Raw genomic sequence first — 17,842 nt, forward strand, 5'->3', positions numbered from 1 at the left:
GTGCGTGCACGTCTCTGCAGCGTTGGGTGCGCGCGCACTCGCTCGCTGTTTTTGTTGTTTGATGCTGTAGCTCTGCTTTAACAGCAGGATTGCTATCTGGGTTTTTTTCCTCGTTATTTGCTGATTGTTGGAACTTTTTTCCATTTTATTCATTGAGCCTTCTGCGTAGCTGGTAGACATTTGAATTGTGTACCTAGCGCAGTTTAAACTAATCGAGTCCGTAGAACATCTCCTTTGTTCCATTTTAAAATCGCTGCAGGCTAGGGCTTTCACGAGTAGCATCATCGTTTCTCTCCACCTTTTTTAAGCTTAACAATCCAATCTCATTGAGAGTTCTAGTAAACCTGAACATCAAACTTTGCTGTTTATAATATTTGGTCTACTCAGCAGCCGGAAAAAGCATATGCCGTATCCATTCGAATGTTATCACATCCTGCTATCTATTATAGAGTGAAAAGATGTCATTTTTCAACGATCTGTAGGTGCGCGCAAAAGGTGTTCTACGTGACAATTTTTTTTAAAAATCTCTAGGTTTAGTAGACAATTTGTGTGCCTTAACTTCAGAAAGTGTTTGACAAGGTGTCTCACCAAAGCTTTCTGAGTAAACTTACTGTGAGCCCAGGCTCCAGGGTAAAATTATAAAGTGACTGAACATTGCAAGCTCCCGCCTGCCCCTGAGCTACCATGGAAAGGGACTGGGAAGACACGTTGAACTAACTCCCCACACACACCCCTGCAGAAGTGGGGGGGGGGGGTGGCCCATGTCAAAGGCCATGTGTATGGCAGCACCCAGGCCAAGAAAATAGTAATAAATAAGTCTGAGATGCCCATGCTGCAGTAGCTGCCTTCAGCTAAGACTAATAGGGGATCCATGGTGAGATGATGCTGGAAGGTCAAGCCCAGGCTGAAAGCTGCTGGATCATCTGATGTGGGAGCAGGCACAGTGGCAGACAGGGCCAGCCCTAAACTGGCACCCTAGGCAAGGCTAACTCCTGGCACACACCCCCCCCCCCGGACTGTTAATACCATTGAGTCATATGGGGGGGGGCACCCAATTCAGCACCCTCAGAAGGCTGGCATCCTAACGAATCACCTAGTGGCAGGGCCGGCCCTGATGGTGGAGGCTCAAGGCCACCCAGTGAACAGTTGTAATGTACTCGGAGACGAGACGTGTTGAAGGCAATGTACTTTATTAGTTGGTACATCACAAGAATGGCTGACGCGGGCCGGGACCCGCTTAATATATGCTTCATCCCGGAACGGCCCCCAGACTGGCCAGCCCAATCCTGGCCAGTCAAACTTCCCGCCACTGATGGTGATTGGCGGAGAGCCTTTGCGCGCTTCGCCCGGCGACCTGGGACTTTCCCTGGTCGCCTGTGCCACGTGGTGCTTCATTCAGCACGATACACAACACTCCTCCCCCCCTAGTTAATGTACATAGTCTTGTAAGTAGGCAGGTGCTCTGCGCTCCCGGGTCGATCGTCTTGGGGCCGCTTGCGGTTTCGGGGCGGCCCCCGTGGAGGGGGTTTCCCCCTGTAGTTCCATTTCAGCCGGGGTACTGGCCGGTTCGGCTGGCAGATCGGGATCGGCTGGTCTTGGGGCATCGTATGTTGGCTGAACAAACAGCAGCTGGCCCATCAATCACTCTCCAGGCACCAGTGTCAGCTGTTGATGATCAGTCTCCTCCAAGCTTTCCTCCTCCCACCTCAAGAGTTCGAAGTAGGCTCCGGAAAGAACTTTCAGAGCAAAGACATGAGGCATGCCGATGCTTCAGATCTCTCAGCCCTGAGTTCTAGCAGAGTCACTGCCACCCAGGGAGCAGGCTGATTGGGACTCCCATATAGTTCCCACCCAGGACCTGGTAACCTTGTGGAAGCAACAAATCTATTTTCTGGCTTGCATCCTTCCTGATCCTGACCTGCTTGATTTCCTTGGCACCCTGACCTTTTGGCTTTTGGACATTGACTTCTGATTCCAGTTTGTGATTCTGCATTGGTGACTTGACTCCTGCTTGACTTCCTGGACTTTGACCTTGGACTGGCTTTGGACTCCTGCCTGCCTGCACCCTGAGAATGTGACAATTGCTCCCTCTCTTGTCCCAGTTGCTCATGGGCCAGAAAAGAGCTCTGGACAGGCAGGTTCTGGCCCCCAGACCTTATGTTTGCCACTCCCATGCATGTACCATACAGCCTGAACTAGTCTAGGCTCAAAGCACAGTCCCTATGTGGAGGGCAAGGAAATGCTTTCCACTGTAACCCCCTTTCCAACATTAGTTGCAGCCTGATTTGTTCATTGCACTAATATCTGTGTGGGGCACCACAACATAAAAGGGTGCTGACATGCTGTTGGGACTCAGCTTGCTCCCAGCTAGTACAGTACAAGAGTAGGTGATGGGCCGGTCCTGGATTGGCACTGCCAGCTGCTAGAGCCACTGCGACTTGGCTTGCTCTCATGACCAGCAGCATACCAGTTTGAGGCAGCACAGTGTCTTGAATGCCATAACATGCCCAAAGCTGAGGTTAACAGAGTGTGGATTTTTGTATGAGTTAAAATAGTAAAAAAAAATGCTTTCATGAATATCCAGTCTTAACAGAAGGGACAGGAAGATTAAATCTGTGCAACATCTGAGTTATACTGCTCCATAAGGAGTGAGTGAGCAACCCACTCACATGGCTCATCAATTACTGAATGTTCGGGGTACCTCTACACATTTAGAAAGCGGGGAGTGCAAGTAGTACTACAAATGGTATAAAATAGAGGTATGAAAGAAATTTTGTTTGGATGTCGAATGTTTGGCTGGGGCAGGAAGGAAATGCAGGTCTTGTAAAAATATTTATTATTGTAAAAAATATTTAATGTAAAGTTTGTGACCTGTTTTAATCTATGCAGTGGTCTGTGAACGCTGCCCTCTAGAGGCTAGCTTGATCTTGTTACATCTCAGAAGTTAAACAGCTGTGATTCGTATTTGGATGAGAGACCACAAAGGAAGTCCAGGATAGCAATGCAGAGGCAGGCAACAGCAACAACCTCTGAACTTCTCTTGTCTTGAAAACTCTACAGGGTTGCTGTAAGTCAGCTGCAACTTGATTACAATTTACACATACAGAAGTGAGGGAGGGAGTGATTTCTACCGAAAGGTCAAGTAGGCTGATTACAGACCAGCATTTTGGATCAACTCAGAGACACCTCTGAAGTCAACCCCAAAAAACTGTCCAGACGACAACATCTGCCGCTTGCTCCTGTCTTGCACTTACCTCGTCCTCGAAGACACTCCAACCACCTCAAAAAGGCACCACTTGGAAAGTGGTCCCTTTTCGCTGGGGCGACTCTGAGGCGGCGCCCGGCCATCTGGAAGGCCGGAGGGCACCTTACGAGTGCCCAGGGAGCTGCGAGCGGGACATGTGAGTGTTCCAGACACTCCCCAGCCACCCAAGGCCTGCCCCTTCTTCCAATGCCCAGAAGCTCTGGGGCGCTTTCTTCAGGGTGCCTGCAAGCTGCCCAAACCGGCCGTCTGGTTTCACCCATAGTGGCCTGACTAAACACCAAGAAAAGGAGGGGGGGTAAACTCCAAGATGGAGAAGCAGAAAGAGAAAGCTGAGGTGCGCTTGTCCTGAGGGGACAGAGAAGTAGACGTTCCAAAGGAGAAAATTTGGTAGAGATGGAAAAAAGTAGTCAGAAGTATGTCCATCTTTTAATCCTGAGTGTTTGTGCGACTTCTGCTGTAACTGTGAAGAAAAATAGCTCCCCAGAACTTATGAAGAAGAGAGACCTCACCAAGCATGCTGCGTAGGGTTGCCAGCCTCCAAGTAATGCCTGGAGATCTCCTGCTATTACAATTGTTCTCTAGACGTCACTTCCCACGTTCAGAAAATGGTCACTTTGAAGAGTAGATTCTATGACTTTATTCCCACTGAACTCCTTCCCCTGGCTCTGACCCCAAAATTTCCAGGAATTTTCCAGCCAAGGTTTAGGATCTGTCTACAGTTTGTGTGTCAGGGCCCAGGAACAAAAGAGACTTCCTTCTCTTTTCATCCTGACTTTGGAACTGCTCCGTACAGTTTTTATTCCCACTGTTTTGCTAGAATTCCCAGTTCTGAACTCCTTAATTCCTTATCTTTAAATAAAAGCTGTTTACGTGCTGGTTTTACATGGGGGATCCACAATTCTGTGACCACTAATCTGACTATTATTATTATCAATCACACTATTATTAAAGTAACAGGGTGGCCATGATGAGTTAATAAAAATATGGAAGTGGCTCTCAGAATAAGTTGAACTATACTTATTTGATCTATGCCCATATTCCTGCCTTGCATTTTGTAGGCATCAGACATACTGAAGTCAGAAGGATTGTACTTCAACTAGGTCACATTCAAGATCGTCAAGGAAGCCTGAAACTGTAACTAGGATTAGCAACTCCTTGTTCTGCTGTTGTTGAATTATGTCACCATAACAACTTTCAGCACTACCAAAAAGCCTTTTGAATAGTTTTGCTGGCAAGGCATCCCAAGGTCCCTGTAAATAAACTCTGATCCTTTACAAAAGAAGAAGGGTTGGTGCTACAGCAGTTGGGAGAGCATTAAGAAAGTGAGTGCCTTGTATATAATATTGCTTGTGCTAAATTTGTGACATTTTGTCCTTGTTTCTTTGTCTGTGGTGATGTAGCATTTCCAGTGAAAGATACCAGATGTGCTAAATGGAGATTTATAGCTCACTTCATTTGTTTGATGTCTACTCAAGCAGTAGTACTTCTCCATCAATTGGTAGGCACTGAGCAGTGCAAATAAAACTGAGCCAGGAACAACTGCGTGTTTGAAAGTATTTCAGTTCTAACTTGTTTTGTAATCACTTCTTCTAAACGTTGCTTTTCCAGGTATAATTTGAACTAATTCTCAAGAAACCTGATCTCTGTCAACTAAAATGGTTTTTAAAAAGTCAATATGGATTTTGATTTGGTGTGTTTTTAAGTACTATATTCTGAAATGGGACATAAGACTGTAAAACATCATAGAATTAAAAAGCAGTTCACTCAGAACTAATTTACCTGATTCCAGTGGTATGTACTCTTGAGCACATCTGCTTAAAATTGCAGCTTTATACCTTGTGCAAGCAGGCTGTTAGTTAACTTGCAGCCTCTTCACATTTATTCATCTGCAAGTTTGCTCAATCGCATTGTCACAACAGCTCTATTACTACAGGAACCCAGTTTCCCTTTGAGAAGAGTGTCAGGTTACCTGGCTGAGCAGAAATGGGGAGGAGCCCTACTGGGCTTTCCAGTGTCACACCTCTTGCATTTAGAGGTGGGAAGCTGAAGTGATGTGAGTCAGTTCTGTCCCTCCCAAAAAGTGAACATAATTTAACAGCATCCTTGCATAATGACATGATGTAATTAATTGAAAACCTTGCTGCTCTTGAAATGAAATGCAAATCCATGAATAATTAGTTGAGTGAAACTCCACTCCTAAACATTTCTTGAAGACATAACAAGCTTCTGTATATAGACTCTTGCTCTTTAATTTACTGGCTATTAGATTATTCCTATTAAATCTGTTGCTTGTCCCTCTTTGGTATAGAGTAAGAATGAACATTTTAAAAAACCTAAAAATAGCCCTTTAGTTGCAGTAAGATGTAACTTCGCCTAGGATAAAACAGGGTTGCACTTACATGTAACTGTTGTTCATCAAGTATCTTCTGTGCAGGCACACATGGGGCTGCTCATGAGCAGGCTTGACATCAGAAAAGTTTTTACATCAGAGAGGCCTTTTACAGGGGGTACTATGTGCCAGAGCTATAATCATAGTTCCAGCCCAGCAACCAAGTGCTCCTGTGTCACAGCACAGTACTTCTAGCACCACCAAATCAAGAGCATGCAGCAGGGCAGGAGGGAGGGTATGTGTGCCTGCACAGAAGATACTCAGTGAAGAACAGTTAATGTAAGTGAAACTTCATTTTCACCATCAATCTTCTGTGCAGTTCCACATAGGGATTCTAGAAAGCTATTCCACAGGTGGTGGGGGCATGTTCACCTCATTTAAGCATCGACTGAAGCACCACCTTCCCCATTTGAGTGTCAGGTCTTATTTGCAGGTCCAAAGTGCAATGATGTGTGAAAGTATCTGCAGATTAACAAGTAGCAGTTTGACATATTTCTGTCAGAGGCATGCCATTAAAGAAAGCTGTATAGGAAGCTACAGGCATAGTAGAATGTGCAAAAATCTCTAAGGGGCATGGTATACCAGCTAAGCTATATCATCATCTGATGGTTGAGGCAATCCATCTGGACAGTGACTGGGAAGAAACTTTCTTCACGTTTTTGGGACCTGCAAAACATACAAATAATGTATCCCTGGGGAACTCCTTGGCTGGTGGCTCCATGGATGTGCACTAGACTCAAGGGGACTGCAATTCCAAATAGACCCAATGGGACATGGATCTGGGAGATAAAGCCAATTCCATCAAATCCAAAGTTGACTTAGTTGGGAACAAACTGGATGCAGGTACTGAGACTTTGGGTGCAGTCAGACGTACCATTAAAAGCGGGTGTGTAGCGCTCAAATTTGAACTGCTGAATATTGATTCGATGCAGGGCCATTCAGACGAGCATCCAAGAATGCGACTCATTCTGTTGTTGAGCGATCAGACATCCAATACTATCACGCTCTTTTCTTGAAGCATGCATGATCAGATGGTGATTTCTGGGAGGGGGGGGGGTCCATTGAACATGCGCCGAACTGTTTGGAGGTGGGAAATCAAACATTGCTTCAGAGGCGGGGGGGAAGGGGGGAAAGTTTCCGGAATTAATGTTGCCGATTCAAACCAAGGAACTGCCAGGAATTACTTTCCTAGAAATTGGCAGTGACAATGATATCTGGAAATCCTCCACATTGAAAAAAAAAGATTTTCCCCCCTGTTCTGAATAGTGGGATAATGTTCCGCCCCCCCCCCCCCCACCCTCCGATCCTGTATTGATTGGAGAAGCAGAAGCGTCACCTCAGATTCCCGGATGATCTGGCAATGCGCATGTCTGCTGGGGCTTTTTTTTTTTTAAAGAAGGTGGGAGGGGTGGTAAACATTCCAAGGGGCAGTATTGCACGTGAGCTGTCCAATCAGGAAAAAGCCGATCTTGTGCCGCTTTTTTGAAAAAGGGCCAGACTTTCTGCACTGTCAAATTAATGCGGCATTGAGGCGCAGCAAGCTGGGATGATTCTGGATGACGCTCGATTGCCAGATGTGGATGTCTGAACGAACACATTTAATCCATCAGCGAGACGGAGCTTTGTTGCCACTAATGGCACCCTTTAAGTGCTTTCTTCTATAATGCTGCCTTTCTTGTGCATGCACATGAAAGCTTATGTCCAGAATCAAACTTTGTCGGTCTTAATGGTGCCCCTGGATTCAAACTTTAGCACACTTAAAACATTTTAAGTGAGGCCAGAATAAATCCATATATTAGAATACTTAATCAATTGTTTCTGCGTTTTTTAAGCATTAATCAAGCAACAGGAACAACTAGATGAAGGTACATCAGAATTGTATATAGGGAAACAGTGCAATTGAAGTGGTGAGCATGTGTATCTGTTTTCTCAGATTACAACGTTATCAAAATGTAAAAAAGAAGAAGAAGATATTGGATTTATATTCCGCCCTCCACTCCGAAGAGTCTCAGAGCGGCTCACAATCTCCTTTACCTTCCTCCCCCACAACAGGTAGGTGGGGCTCTCACAGCAGCTGCCCTTTCAAGGACAACCTCTGCCAGAGCTATGGCTGACCCAAGGCCATGCTAGCAGGTGCAAGTGGAGGAGTGGGGAATCAAACCCGGTTCTCCCAGATAAGAGTCCGCACACTTAACCACTACACCAAACTGACTCTCCTGAACAAGTGTAATCCTGAACAAAATTGCACCCATTTAAGCCCAATAATTTCAATGGACTTAAGAGGGTGTAATATGTTTTAGGATTGCATTGTCCAGACACTAAGAACGCAAGAATTCCAGGCAGTCTGCATTGTTGAATGAATCTGTATATAAAGAATACGTGAGAAATATTAATCTATAATATTTGCTTCCTTTCAGGTGGCACCACCAAAACTCAAATTCTGCTTTAACTGGAGCACTCTATGATGGAAGAGCATTTCCTAAAATCTAAAGGAACATCACTTCTCTGTCCATCCAAAGTGACAGAAACACCACATAGAGAGCCGCTTGTTTATATCTCCTCCACAGTAGATGGTAATATCATATGTGTAGGCCAAGATGGATTGGTTTCTACTTGGACCAGAAATTTAAAGTTGAAGAAAAGTTCTCTTATACTTGTGAGTTTGAGAAATAAAAGAAAATGCTATTTATTGATGTTAAGATTCTACAAGAAAAGTGTATTAGCTCTATACACACGTTACAGTGATTGAGAGCTCAGCTAAACGTCATACATTACCTTACCTGAGTCAGGTCAGAGGTCCCCCAGCCTGACTCACAGCATACAAAACATTCAGGAACTATTGTTCCCAAGCAATGCGGGGTAAGTTTCTGCTCACAAATGCTGGACAAGGAAGTTTTTCAGCTTTCCCTCCTGTGCTGTTTCCCTCCCATGCTGGAAAAACTGGGAGAAAGGATTTTGCCCTGCTTTTGGGGTTTACATGACACATGTGCAGGGAATAGTACTAGTGCTAGTAGGTCTCTAGATCCTTTTTTAGTTAGTCAGCAGAGTGCATGAAGCTTTAACACAGCAGTTGCTTGTTGTATTGAGTCTGAACAGATCATGTAGCTGCATGTGGTTGCAGTTACAACCATTGTTTCTAGTTGAAACTAAAAAATAACTACTTTATACAGAAACATACATCTGATAGTGTAGATCAGGGGTGACCAATGGTAGCTCTACAGATGTTTTTTGCCTACAACTCCCATCAGCCCCAGCCAGCATGGCCAATGGCTGGGGCTGATGGGAGTTGTAGGCAAAAAACATCTGGAGAGCTACCGTTGGCCACCCCTGGTGTAGATTAAGAGAAAGAGACAGATCCTAAGCTTACTACTATATAGTAGATGGGCTTGGATGCAGAAGGAGCATCCTGCAGCTCCCATTTTGTGTGCATGGAAGCAGGAAAGGGGGGAGGGAGTTGCTTTCCCCTAGGAGTGCTCATCTGCATCTCATAGGGAGACTGTGACATTAGACAGCGGGAAGGAGCTTAGTGTGTACCTGTCTGCCCCTGCTTATTCTGTGGTCGCTTGCTTCTGGAGGACTGAGGCACAAGGACCATGTACTTCTAACATGCACTTCCAACAACCTGGAGTCCCCAAATAGGACAAACTAGCCTCCTGAACCCACTTTGGCTCAGCAAAACAGTGGGGGAGGGAAGGCTGATGCACATTGTCTCCCTTCACAGTGCTTGTGAGCAGGAACTGCCCTGCAGTGCTTGGGAAGACTATCCCTGGATGTTATATGTAATGCAAGTCAGATCAGGGGGGAATCCTGTCCTAACTTGGATAATGCTTAATGTTTAGTTGAATCCCAAGCATACATCTGTTTGCAAGAAAGAGCAATACCAATTCACTTAAAAAATATAGCTGGGAATCAGGACCTTGTGAGATTTAAATTCAGCTGTACTTTTGTGCTGAATATAACATAAAAAAACGACTTAATATGTGATCAAAGAAAAATCTTGCGTATACTATACGAAGAATACCTTGTCAGTGGTTATGTTTTATCATGCCTATTATGAAGAGAATACATTACATGCAGTCTTACCAATAAGTGCTATAGCACTATAGCTGCTTTGACTGAAAGGGTCAACAAATGTATGATCCGTGTGTACTGAAGCTCAACAATGAAGGAGGAGAGTAGGGGTGAAGAAGGAGCAGAGAGGGAAAGGAAGAAAGCAAAATGGTGAGGGAGAAGGCATACCATTATAAGAAGAATGAGCAGACTGAATAGCTGGGTGGGGGGGAAGGTTGAGCAGGCCGCTAAACAAGAAGATGAGAGAAGAACATTGGGAGGGTTGGGGGAGGAAGAAGAAGGGGGCTGGTTAACAGAGACAGAATAAGAAGGGAAGTGGAAACCAGCCCTTGTGGGTCCCCTCTTGTATATGATTTTTCCTCACTGGAGGCCAGGAATTTTATGTTATCTTTGGTGTCTAGGATGAAAATGAAAACAAACTGCAAAATCGGAAGATGAAGTGGGTTTCTGACTCCATTTTAATGCCTCATTATAACAAGCTAATTATTGGGACCTGGTATGTAGTATAATGACAATCATACTTTCATTGTCAAAGTTTCACAATAAAAACTATCACTTTACAAATATTTGTAATGGTGTGCAGCAAACTAGGTGGAGGGCATGGTAGTTAACCTTGCACATGTTGGACTTCAGTTGGGTTTCAAGGTGGCAGTATCCATTTAAATGAGACCCTTGCTTTTCTTTGGGAGTCTAGGAGGGATAAAATTTCAGAATTTTATGATAAATCAGAAAGGCTTGCCCCCCCTACCCCCTTTCATTCCTTGCAGTACAGGCCACTAATGTGATATGGAAGTGGCAATGTGATGCTAAAGAGTATAATCCTGACTGTCCTGGTTATCTTTGTGTTAAGATAAAGAGTCTAAATAGTTTTAAAGGCATGTCTCTCATTGAGAGGAATGATGGACTATCTAATAAAATATAAACATTGCAAACGTAAAACTAGTTTAATAGTTGTCTTCTCTTTACGGGGAATCCTGAAACTGTAATTTGGGGAGAGGGCTTGGATTCTATTAGAAAATTCATAGTTTTTCACAATCACGTTGTTCAGAAGTGACAATTAAATTGATATGAAACTAATACATGTTTACAACCTGGATGCATCCCAAGTCCTCTTGCCCTTGAAGTATGGAGACCCAGTGATTGCTTTCCATCCTTTTTCTTACGATGTGTGCCCCAAAATCAGTGACAGTGAAACTTATTGGAAATGAAATGGACATAGAAATTCTGTACACATCAAAGAGGCTTGTTAGCTCTGTTCCTACAACATAATTGTGTATTTGGAGGACTGTGGATAGCATCCACTCCCTTCACACACAGTTGGTAGGCTCCAAGTGTGTTTTAGTATAATCATCCACAAGATGAATTCCTACAAGTAAATGCAACACAGATGAAGGGTATGACAGAAACTCTAGGTGTAAAAACCATTTACTAGGTTTCTAAAAATGATTTTTAACATTGTGTTTAAGTGACAGAGAGATACGTCTGTATGAGCTCTCCACCATGGGACTGTATTGCCAAATTATTGGCCTTGAAACAATGCCTCTGTGTTTGGACTATAGGTAAGAACTGAAACTTAGTTATAAGCAAAAGCAGGCTCTCTTTTCTGGTACAGAAATATAACTTTCTGCTAATACAATCTCATATAAGGCCTGAAAGATGCCTTAAAATTACCAGTTTTAAGAATACAAAGCACAAACCTTTACAGAGAATGAATCCTAGCTGAGCCATATCTCACACCATTCCTTACTGAAGTAGGTTAAGCGTCCAATAGCACCTTAAAGACTAACAAAAATTGTGGTCGGGTATGAGACTTTGGCAGTCATTGCAGTGACTCAGGAAAGCTCATAACCTACTGCAGATTTTGTTAGTCTTTAAGGTGCTACTGGACTCTTGGTCTTTTCTACGGCTACATTTAGACTAACGTGGCTACCTATCTCAATTGTTCCTTCCTGTTTCTCTCACACTTTTTAGAGGGATATCACCTAGGTAGCTAAGAACTAATCACAGGTATTTTGCCAATATCTGTTCTTGAACACCTGTGCAGAATCATGACAGACTTCTATTTGAAAAAGAACACAGGGATAGACAGATTTTTTTTTTCTGTGTAGGAAGGTTTCCCACAGGAAGATTAAATGCTGCAAGTTGGATTTTACTGTTATGTAAAAAGTTAATTTACTTCTTCAACCATGGAAAAATCAATCACATCTGTGTAACAGAACGATGCATATTATGAGGCTTCCTGCTTTATTTTCCACAGGTGATATCAGTGTTGAATCCTCAACCTCATTTCTAAGACTTTGTGGAAGTTCCAATTTCATACATTCCTACAGTAGTTCTGGATTGCAGCCCTAGGACTGGATGCAGACTTTGCTTACATGAGCAAAAGGAACTTCTGTTCATGCAGCTTGGGAGTGGGGGTGGGGCGCCATAGATTTCCACCTGCAGCCACGGCCCCCATGCCATATTTCACACCATCTCTGGTGTCTCCCTGACCCTCAAGTGCAGCTCTCCAGCAACACAGGGGACTGCAGTTGGAAGGAGAAGGGAGTAAAGCCTAATTTTATGAGCAGAATTCAACTGAAAGATCGCTGGATCCCACCCATAGGATATTATTGTACTTAGCATTTTCTTAACGTATAAGATCTTTGGTTATGATCAGATTGACTGTTTTGTCAAATGCTTGGTTTAGATAATACTTTTTGTCCTTATTTAAAGTATTCGAGGAGAAGGTGAATGTGTGATATCATTTGGTGATGAACAGGTATGATAATATAAGTGTACTTTACTTATATTTCAAAATATACATCTATTGAACATAAAATGTAACTCTTTAGCATAAGTAAGTTTTGCTATTTCTACCTACAATAAGGTCCATAATTTGTAACAAGGAAGGTTCAGGTTGTTAAATAATATAATTAATTTGTTTCTTTGCATTAATAATAAATGTAGAAGGCATGATATTTTCTGGGTTGACTTGGAATACATTGTTTAGATATAGATATTGCCACTCCACTGATATTTTGCTGTTCTTTCAGTGCATGAACTAAATTTTTAAAATTTAATTATTAGATAAAGCTGATCAGGCAGCTGAAAAATATATTGTAGTAGCAGAAATATTTGGAACATGGTTATTATCCCTTAAATTTGGATACTGATATATTGGCATTTTGTTTATTAGGGCTGTGTTAATATCCTATTGATCAGTTCTGTGGCAGATTCACTGAGGTATGTAATGGCTCATAGTGGCTTACACAAAATGCTACTCCTTCAGGGGATCTTAGTGCAGCCTTCAAAAATGAAGTTTAAGAAGATCCTGAAATGAATTTTAGGTATTGTGGTACATGGACTTCTGGCAAGAGGAGGTTGTGTGTTTTATACACTATAATGTATATTTTATATATGAATACACCATGTTTTATACACCATAATGCCTCAGTTCACTGTTTTTCATTAACTTATTTTGGTCTGCAAAAGGCAAGCTGTAGTGAACCACTTTATATTAATTTTTGGTAAATTTAGTGACAGATTTTGTTAAATGTGTTTTACAACAAACAAGAAGCTGCAAAATATGCTGTAGATTGGTAATTCATAACAATGTTCCTGAATAACATCTAAGGAATCTGATGCTGTCTGGTCTGCTTCTGTTCATCTATCCAGACTTGCACCTTAACAATCTTTCATACTTGTAGGAATTGGACAAAATGTCCAGCTGTGGAAGAAATTCCCACAGTTTCCATAGATGCTTTTAAGGACTGGGAAAATATTACCTTCATTCGTTGGAAGGTTCATAATGACTGGGTGACAAAGGTAAGAGGATTTCAAACCCTGAAGTTTACTATAGTTCCATTGTAACGGCACATCTGCTTATGTGAAGGATTCAGAACAATAATTTTCCATGAACAGGGTTATAATGCAATCTCTGCATGCACTGTGGTTGTTTGCATCAGTCTTAAAGATGCTTCCTGTGGAATATTTTCATAGCAGAAACCTGCCTTATTACTTGTTATGTGAAGCCTGCACCACAGCTTACTTTCCTTCCTTTAGGTTCCTGACTCATTGCTTGCCATAGATTTTCCTTAACTAGTCTGTTACTGCATTAGTTCCGTCTTCCATTATGTTTATTATTTATTCATTTATTTAATTGATTTTAACCTGCCTTTTTCCCCAATGGGAACCCACTATACTGCACTGGCTGTCAAAGGATTATGCTGGCTAATTGATTTTAAATAGCCTGAGAACACTTTGAATTTTGTCAGATTTTCTGTTGTCTTCTTGTCATTGCAGATCAAATATATCCATTCTGTGGAATCCATCATATCTAGTTCAAATGATGATAGTACTGCACTGGTGATAGGTAAGTATAAGGTTTTGCCCAGAATCTATCACAAGACTTAAATAATTGTAGAAGAAGCTTTAATTAATAAACATATAGCAAACACTTGTAGCATGTGTATGCAAGGCTATTGGCCTTGCCAGACTGTCCTAAAACAAAATTTACAGTCCAAATATAGGCTATAGGTTAAAAGCACATCACCCTTCCTGCCCAAACATCTCACACTCAAATGTCTTTGAATTAGTTCCTTTCCCAGACACCGGTGGTACTCTTCTCCAAGGTTGCATTCCATCTCACAGGCATCTTTTGCTGGTACCTATCTTCCATTACCAGGGAGATGAGATTAGACCCTTGTGCCCCACATTTGCTTACCTTTCACTGTGGCCTCTGTTGTTCCCAATGCTATTCTGCTTAGCACTTTAAAAGAATACAATGAATATATGCAAGGATTAGTGAATACTGATATTGCCATACATAGGTTAGTACAATCATAAATATATGGGTGTGAATACATGTATGAACACATAAAACAGTGTAGTTATGAATATTCATTGGATAATTGATTATTCATCAGCAATGACAACACTATTAGGAAAATCAATACACAGTTTCTTGAATACAAGTTTGAGAAAAATTCTTTTCAGAGACTTGTACTTGACAGTAAGGCAAATTCTTTAATAGAACAAATTTGTCAGAATTTGAAATGGAAATAAAATCAGTAAAAGGCATAGGAATTGCCTTCACTTGTAAAAGAAGAAATGTAGAAATTTCTATCCTGTCCTTCCTCCAAGGAGCCCAGATTAGAAGACATGGTTCCTCACCCCGACGTTTTATTTTCATAACAACCTTGTGAGTTAGATTAGGCGTAGAAAGTAATATTAAAAGCTACACTGGGATTTGAACCTGGGTTAATTCACTCTGGCTCTCTCAATACAATACTCTGTCAATTATACCATGTTCTCCAAATATCCAAAAACATCAGTTTATTGGTTGATGAGAGGTATCTAAACTATGAACAAGGAGCTAAACCCAAGATTTTCAGAAGTCATAAACACCGAAGGGCATTAGCTCAGCTCCAGAGAATGTATCTCAAGTTAAATGATCAGGATTTTATCCTGAAATCCATGTTAGTTCAATCACAGTATTGAGTTTGAAGAGACAGTTCTTTTGCTTTATTTGGTGTACACAGGGGTGTCAAACATGCAGTCCGGGGGCCGAATCAGGCCTTCAGAGGGCTCCTATCAGGCCCCCAACCAACTAGCTGTCATCTGCTTCCTTCTCCTTCTCTCTACATCACAGATTGGTTTGCTCAATTGTGCAAAAGCCACAGAGCAAAACCTTTATTTTCTCCATTGGCTGAAGGAGGAGGGGATGGGAGGCAGAGCTTGTTTTTCCAGGCTCTCTCAATTGCACAGCAGAGCTACTGAGCCAAGCCTCCCTTTTATTGGCTAAGGCTCTTCCTCCCACTCCCCTAGGAAAGAAGGAAAGAGCCAGAGCTTTCTTTTCACAGTTCCTTGGATCCCATGGGAGAAATACAAAGAAAGCACCTTTAAGACCAATGAGTGCTAATGTTTTAAGCATGTTTTAATTTTTTAAAATATATATATTTAATTGTGTTTGTCTATGTCCATTATAAAGTTTATATCTCTACTACCTAATCTTAAATAGGTACACATATGGCCCAGCCTGACATGGTCTGGCCCAGCCCAACCCGACATGGCCCGGCCCAACAAGGTCTCATTTATGTCAGATCCGGCCCTCATAACAAATGAGTTCAACACCCTTGATTACAGTTTATCCTAATTCTGAAGGATACTCCAATGCAATTCATATCAAATGTACTGAAAAGGTTCTGCTCCCAATCCTATCAGATAGCAACTTTTTAAGTAAATTGATAGGATGTTTCATCATAATGGGTGGCAATAATCCATTGCATCTGCTTAATAGTTCTTTAGAGCAAATGGTACGATTGTAGAGCCTGCATAGAAGGCTTTTGATCTATCGCCTCCTTCCTTTATGCCTCATCTGCCTTTTTTATTTTCCTCTGACACAGGTTGTGTTAATAGAACCAAAAATGTGAAGCATCGCTTGAAAACTCTGATGGGTTCCAGGAGTGGCAGTCAGAACAAATTTCCCATACCAGCTGGTGCTTCTCCACGGAAGCGATTTCAGTGTGATGAGTCTGTTTTTAAAGTGTACAAAGGAGTCAAGACTTTTGACTATTGCAGAGAAAATAATCTTCTTGTGACTGGTGGTTTGGACCGGAATATTCGTCTTTGGAACCCTTACATCCCTGGGTAAAATGTTAAAATGGGATAAAATGGATTGAGGCTGTTTCCAGCTCCCATACTTCATGGATAGATTAATTTAGGCTTTGCCAAATAAGACATTTTCTTCAAAGAGAGTTCTTCTGAATTCAGTATGGTTTACTTTCAAAATAAAGTACTGAAGGTTAGAACCAGGACCTTTCTGAAACATTAATTATTTAGTAGTTTTCCTCGGTGTCTGCTTTGTCCTAGATGTTGGCCAATATTTAAAGCCCCACCCAGGTTCTTGCATCAATATTTATTTTATCTTAATTACTGCTGTATAATAAGCTTGAGGTGGCCTTCAGCAATTGTTATTACTAAAGCATTTTTTCAACAGTTCTAGGACAAGTCTAGTCCTGTCTCCTTATTCATGGCTTTTTTATACCTTCATTTTAATCATACAGCAATAACACTTAATGTGTCTATCTGATACAAATGACAGGCAGATTTGCCTTTGTGCTCCATGTAACAGAATGGATAGTTTTGTGATATGGAACAGGAATGAGCCATCAGTGTATCTGTTCCCAGCTGATTCACTTTTCCTTTGTGGTCTCAAACACCTTCCTGTGCCTCAGCTTACCAAGTAAAATAGTTGGATCTCTTTGGAGGGAGCATAATTTATTTATTTATTATTTATTTATTTATTTCATTTATATCCCGCCCTCTCCCACCACGGCAGGCTCAGGGCGGCTAACAACATTCTACAATCATACAATAACAAGTAAAACCTTAAAATTACAATATAGAGCAATAAAACATTAAAATATTAACTTAAAACCAATCCAGTAATACAGTTGTGATGCGGTATAGATCTTTAGACCGCATTGGCGGACCCTTGGTTACCGTTTTTCCTAGCAGTCCGAGTATGCTAATTTAAAAAGGGTGGTCTTGCAGGCCCTGCGGAACTGTTCAAGGTTCCGCAGGGCCCGCACCTCCTCTGGGAGTCGGTTCCACAGGGTAGGGGCCGCGATCGAAAAGGCCCGTGCTCTGGTACTCTGATATTTAATTTCCTTCGGCCCAGGGGCAGTCATTAGGTTTTTCCCGGTTGACCTCAGTGCTCTCTGGGGTTCGTATGGGGAAAGACGGTCCCTCAGGTAGACAGGTCCTCGGCCATATAAGGCTTTAAAGGTAACGACCAACACTTTGTACTGGACCCGGTATATAATCGGCAGCCAGTGCAGTTCACGTAGCCCCGGCTGTATATGTTCCCGTTTTGGGAGTCCCAACAACAGCCTGGCCGCCGCATTCTGCACTAGCTGCAATCTCCGGGTCCGGCACAGAGGTAGCCCCAAGTAGAGGGCATTACAGTAGTCTAGTCTTGAGGTGACCGTTGCGTGGATCACTGTTGCGAGGTCCCGGCGCTCAAGGAAAGGGGCCAGCTGCCTTGCCCGCTTCAGATGGAAGAATGCTGACTTGGCAGTGGCTGCTATCTGGGCCTCCATCGATAGTGAAGGCTCCAGTAAAACACCCAGACT

At 42.4% G+C, this 17,842-nt stretch overlaps 1 protein-coding gene across 1 annotated transcript in view; it reads left to right on the forward strand.

Annotated features, from left to right (window-relative positions):
- Window positions 1–8,077: 8,077 nt before the first annotated feature.
- Window positions 8,078–17,842, forward strand: part of LOC132577206 (WD repeat-containing protein 64-like) — a 57,202-nt gene continuing 47,437 nt past the window's right edge. Inside the window, exons 1-8 of the mRNA XM_060246808.1 lie at window positions 8,078–8,310; window positions 10,127–10,221; window positions 11,192–11,284; window positions 12,441–12,486; window positions 12,904–12,950; window positions 13,415–13,532; window positions 14,010–14,079; window positions 16,112–16,355. Coding sequence (XP_060102791.1) covers window positions 8,116–8,310; window positions 10,127–10,221; window positions 11,192–11,284; window positions 12,441–12,486; window positions 12,904–12,950; window positions 13,415–13,532; window positions 14,010–14,079; window positions 16,112–16,355 — 908 coding nt within the window. The 5' untranslated portion in view covers window positions 8,078–8,115. The remainder of the gene's footprint in view (window positions 8,311–10,126; window positions 10,222–11,191; window positions 11,285–12,440; window positions 12,487–12,903; window positions 12,951–13,414; window positions 13,533–14,009; window positions 14,080–16,111; window positions 16,356–17,842) is intronic.

Source organism: Heteronotia binoei, chromosome 9, assembly GCF_032191835.1.
Source record: "Heteronotia binoei isolate CCM8104 ecotype False Entrance Well chromosome 9, APGP_CSIRO_Hbin_v1, whole genome shotgun sequence".
Classification (NCBI taxonomy): Eukaryota; Metazoa; Chordata; class Lepidosauria; order Squamata; family Gekkonidae; genus Heteronotia; species Heteronotia binoei.